Below are 5103 nucleotides of genomic sequence, written 5' to 3' on the forward strand. Positions count from 1 at the left end.
CGCTGGCGCCGGTGTCTGGGTCGGCAGGCGCCCCGGGCAGCCTGGAAACGCTCAGGGCCGTTGGAGCGGTGGCGGCAGCAGAGCTGGCGCGGCCGGGCGGGCAGTGTCAGGGAGCGACGGCTCTGCCTGGACACAGTCGCCACAGGGCGGGAGCGGAGGGCGGAGCTCGGCGGGAACTGCAGACCTGTGTATTTATCGAGAGTGGAAGGCCACTCGCGTCCGTTGTCACCGCGGTGTCTCGGTGGAGGGGGGACTGGAACGCGGGGCCTCTGAGTCCCGCACAGACCTGGAGCCGTGGGCATGTGGCGCGGAGCAGCTTTCGTGCTGGGCGGGAGGAGGCACAGCCTGGCCTCAGATGTCCTGTCACCCGGGAATGCATCGCAGCCGCGCTGAGCAGGCGTCTGCGTCGTGAGGGCGCACGGACGTGAGCTCTGACGGATACCCTGACACCTCGGCCTGGGGGGGTTGGGGACGCGGTGGCCCAGTGACTCGCTCGTTCCAGGGTGTGCGCCTTGCTTGAGAGGACTGTAACAGTCTCGATTTTTCGAACAGCTCGAAGGCATTTCAGGCCAACTCAGTAAATAAGGCGGACGGTCAGCCAGGTGTGCTGCTGGTCCGTTTCAGACACGTACGTGACAAGTCACAGTGTGCATAGTCCACCTTAGGGTCAGGGTCACGACGGCTGTGATGAAGCCTGTGCACGTCTGTCGTTCTGTAGACACGTGTGGGAAGCGGCCCGTGAAGTGAGTTAAAGACGCGCCGGGCACGCGGGTCGGTAGCTTGGAAGGAAGGAGCGGGAAGCGGGCCAGACGCGCTCAGCTGCCTTGAGAAAATCATCGGCTGTGAGATGTGTCCTGAGCCGTTAAAAAGGCGCTTTGTGCCGGGCGCTGTCGCAGGAGACGTGAGGGGCTTCCCTGCTCGTCCCGCGTTCCTCGTTTGCATCTTATGGCACGTTAGGTGTTCAGACTCGATTCTTGAGTTTCTGCCCTGACGTGAGAGCTGCGAGCAGACAGTTTCGAAGTCAGACTTCTACATTCCGCTGTTTTTGCGAAGGGATGAGTTTGAGTCGCTTGTGTGTTTTGCGGTCTCCCTCCCATGTCCTAAGGTTCCAGCCTCGGTTCGTTACACGCAAGTGACAAAATCTGATGCTGATGCTCTACCCTGTTCACTTCGTAAGAAAAGCAGCCTCTTTAGAACTGTGCTGGTTTCTTTTCTGTCCTCTTTTTCCATCATCTGTGAGGCTCAGTCCGCGCCCTCCCTGGCCATTCACCAGTGTCCTCGCTGTCCCCCGTGAAGACCACCCGGCGGCAGCGCCTGCCCCGCTCGCGGCCCCGCCCTCACGCCGGCGGCCTCACCTCTCCGGTTTGTCTCTCGCTCACTAGCTAGAGATGATCGCGATGGAGAACCCCGCGGACCTGAAGAAGCAGCTGTACGTGGAGTTCGAGGGAGAGCAAGGGGTCGACGAGGGAGGCGTCTCCAAAGAGTTTTTCCAGCTGGTCGTGGAGGAAATCTTCAACCCCGACATCGGTGAGTGGCCCCGCGGCCCGGACTAGGGCCCCGCTTCCCTGCGTTGTTACTTACTCCACGGCGGGAAACGGCGGGGCGTGGGGCGCCTGGGAGCATCGCGCTGACCGACGTGCGGGGTTCCGGGACCTGGCTGCCTGTTTCCATGGCGATGCTGACTCGGCTGTGCAGCGCGTCTGCGTGGCGTAGGGGGGCTGGATGGTGGCCGCAGAGACGAGTGAGGGGAGCCACGGCCTGCGCGGTGCTCCCCGCCGGGCCCCCGGAGCAGAGCCCCTTCGTCCCCGAGGTTCGCTTCCGTGCGCAGAGCCGAGAGCGGTGGCCGGTGCCTTCTGTCCTCACTCAGCTAGTCTCTTACATCTGCAAGATTTCGTCAGGCTTATTCATTGTGATTATGCTCGGCTGCCTTCAACCCTGTTCCCGCTGTGTTTATAACTGAAAAGTTTCTAGCGTTCCAGCGTATGTCGGAACTTAGGTCTACAAGAAGTTTAAATGTAAACTGAAATTTAAGTGCGAATTAGATGATGTTCAGCCTGTTGTTTCGTGAACATTACAAGTGTCCTAGCTTAATTTATGCTCTTGTGACAAAGTGGACATTTTATTTAAAGTTCCTTTTATGTTTAACTTTTGGTGAGAAAATGAAGTATTTTGAAGCTTTTACAGATGATATTGACTTATTTACGTGCCATATGGATTTCTGAAGTTCTGTTGGAAATCCTTTTTTTTTTCAGACCTAATCCTTAAACTTTTTATTCAGTTTCAAGTAGCATCTGAGAAACATTTAAGCAAAATTTTAGAAGTCATAAATTAAAATATCATTTGACCTCTTCCTTAGATGGTCGTGTGAAGAGAAGAAAATTCTGCCTGAATGATGGTTGTTTGGAGGGGGAAAAATAGAGATTTCGATCTTTAAACGAGTGGTGTGAGCGGAAGCCTCCCGCTTGGGTGTCTGAGCAGTGAAGGGAGGGAGACGGCAGACAGACCGTTACTTGTGTTTTACTTGTCGGCTCACAGAGTTGAGTTCAGGGCGCAGTCCGAGTGTATCTGACTTTGTTAGAAGGTTCTGGAACACTTCGGGGCCTGTTGTGCAACTTTGAGGAAACAACATGCTTTCCCTTAACGGAATCGAGAACCGTTTCCTAAAACTGTGGGCGAGAAATGCCTTCTCGTTTGTGTTAGTTGGAGGACTCGAATGTAATGAACATTGTTCCTAACTTTTTGGAAAACGGCACCACGATCACTTATCACTTATAAGTCTGTGCAGCACGGCCGTTGGCCACAGTTTATAACAACTGTATTTGACCGTTGGCTTCTCGATGCCGACGCCATGGAGAGCCCTGCACAGCAGTAGCTTCCCGGTGTGGTCGTCTGCGTGCGCGCTGGTCCTCAGCCTGACACGGCGTCGGTGACCTGGTCTGGGGCCCCCGCTTACAGGTATGTTCACGTACGACGAGTCCACCAAGCTGTTCTGGTTCAACCCGTCGTCCTTCGAGACGGAGGGCCAGTTCACGCTCATCGGCGTCGTGCTGGGCCTGGCCATCTACAACAACTGCATCCTGGACGTGCACTTCCCCATGGTCGTCTACCGGAAGCTGATGGGGAAGAAGGGGACGTTCCGGGACCTGGGGGACTCCCACCCCGTAAGTCTGTCGCCTCTCACGAGGGCTTCTAGACCCAAAAATTCAGTTTAATTCATATTTTTAAAATGGCAGTTTTCATTTGGTGTCTTTGTTAATATTTACACCCACTAAGAAAAAGTTGATTTAATCTGAAGCAAGTACCACGAACACTTAAAACCTAGAGAGGACATGTTTTTTCAACTTTTATTTTTTTAAATTTTTTTTCCACAATGAAAAGAGGAAACTTCACCTGTCGCTGTCAGCAGGCCGGCTCCACGAGAGCGATTCTGTATAAAGTGTTTTTAAACGCGTTTGTTTTAGTGGCGTCACGTCAGGTGGCCACGGTGTATAATGACGGGTGAAGTCAGAGCTGCCCCAGACACGGGGTGGTGGCCTCAGCGAGTGTCTGTCCCTCTCCCAACTCCTCCCGACCCCGAGACACCTCTGAGGTGGCGGAGACGCCCGTGGCGATCCCAGCCGAGGGCACCGCGGGGTTGGGACGCGGGGGGCTCTCCCGGGCTTTGCCTCGCAGCGTCCGGGTGTCCGGGAGGAGCGGCCCGCGTCCCCGTGCTGACGGCGCCCCCCTCCCCGCCGCCAGGTGCTGCACCAGAGCCTGCGCGACCTGCTGGAGTACGAGGGCAGCGTGGAGGAGGACATGATGATCTCCTTCCAGATCTCCCAGACCGACCTGTTCGGCAACCCGATGATGTACGACCTCAAGGAGGACGGCGATAAGATCCCCATCACCAACGAGAACAGGAAGGTAGTGCGCGCTCCGCGTCGCTGTCTGTCTCCCGGTGAGCGCGAGCCGCTGGCAGAGGAGGGTCCGTGCCGTCCGCGCGAGGACCACGAGGGCGCAGAGCCAGGTCCTCGTGGCTGGGACAGCGCCCAGCGAGCCCGGCTGTGGCCGGTGTGAGCGCGGCATTGGGCCCTGAGCCTGGCAGAGCAGGGCGGGGGCGGGGCCAGCGGGGCTCTGGGCGTGGCCGCAGCCTGCAGGAGAGGCAGGTGTTCTCAGCTCAGCGGTTGGGCGGGGCACAGGGACCTCCTGATCGAGGTCCTTGTCACCAGTCACAGTTGTATTTGACGCGCACACACAGAAACGTGCCTTGAGTGCGCTCCTGAGAAGCGGCCTTCCACCCGGGCTCACGCTTCCCGTCGGTGGAGCAGTGAGCGTCGGAGCACAGCAGGGCGGTCGTGGGAATCGTGACGAACCTTTAAGCCCCGTGGGCGTGATCCGGTAAAACGCTGTGCAGAGTTAGGGTGCAGAGTGCGTCTCCCTTTTGGGATGCGGCACAGTAGCTTAGGTGTCAAGTAAAACATGAAGATTTGGCTGAACTGGGTGCGGTGGGCAGCTTCCCCAGTGTTCTGGAACACGAAACGTGAGACTTCCTGGTTTGCCCAAAAGGAACCACAGTCTCTCAAAGTGGTTAGCTTTTGCACGTAGACGCGAACGTGATTTAAACGTCTGGCGTCTGCACACCCCGTCGAGGGAACCTCACGGCTGTGTCGAGGCCCAGCTTTCGTGTTCATGCTTTTTGAGGAAATGCCAGAGTCGAAGCTCACGTGTGCCGTCCGTGTATGTGCGTGCGCGTTTTGCTGCTGGACGTCGGCTGTCGCGGGAGCCGTGACGCTGAAAGCTGTTTGCCTTTGTGTGAGGAAAGTCTGAGTTTTTTCGGCATCGTCGAACGGTTTCCTTTCTGAAGAGAAAGGGGAACGAGGGGAGACAGCGCGGGCCGCAGCGCGTGCGGCGAGTGAGGGCCCCGTGCTCCTGTCTCCGCAGGAATTCGTCAGCCTCTACTCCGACTACATCCTCAACAAGTCGGTGGAGAAGCAGTTCAAGGCCTTCCGGAGGGGCTTCCACATGGTGACCAACGAGTCCCCCCTGAAGTACTTGTTCAGGCCCGAGGAGATCGAGCTGCTGGTGTGCGGGAGCCGGGTAAGCGGCGGGCGGGCGGGCGGCCGG

The 5103-nt window shown here is 57.4% G+C and overlaps 1 protein-coding gene across 1 annotated transcript in view; it reads left to right on the forward strand.

Annotated features, from left to right (window-relative positions):
- Positions 1-5103, forward strand: part of UBE3A (ubiquitin protein ligase E3A) — a 56127-nt gene that overhangs the window by 41631 nt on the left and 9393 nt on the right. Inside the window, exons 8-11 of the mRNA XM_006907081.3 lie at positions 1383-1527; positions 2956-3161; positions 3739-3903; positions 4921-5076. Of these exons, the coding sequence (XP_006907143.1) occupies positions 1383-1527; positions 2956-3161; positions 3739-3903; positions 4921-5076 (672 nt within the window). The remainder of the gene's footprint in view (positions 1-1382; positions 1528-2955; positions 3162-3738; positions 3904-4920; positions 5077-5103) is intronic.

Source organism: Pteropus alecto, unplaced genomic scaffold, assembly GCF_000325575.1.
Source record: "Pteropus alecto unplaced genomic scaffold, ASM32557v1 scaffold102, whole genome shotgun sequence".
In the NCBI taxonomy this organism is placed as follows: Eukaryota; Metazoa; Chordata; class Mammalia; order Chiroptera; family Pteropodidae; genus Pteropus; species Pteropus alecto.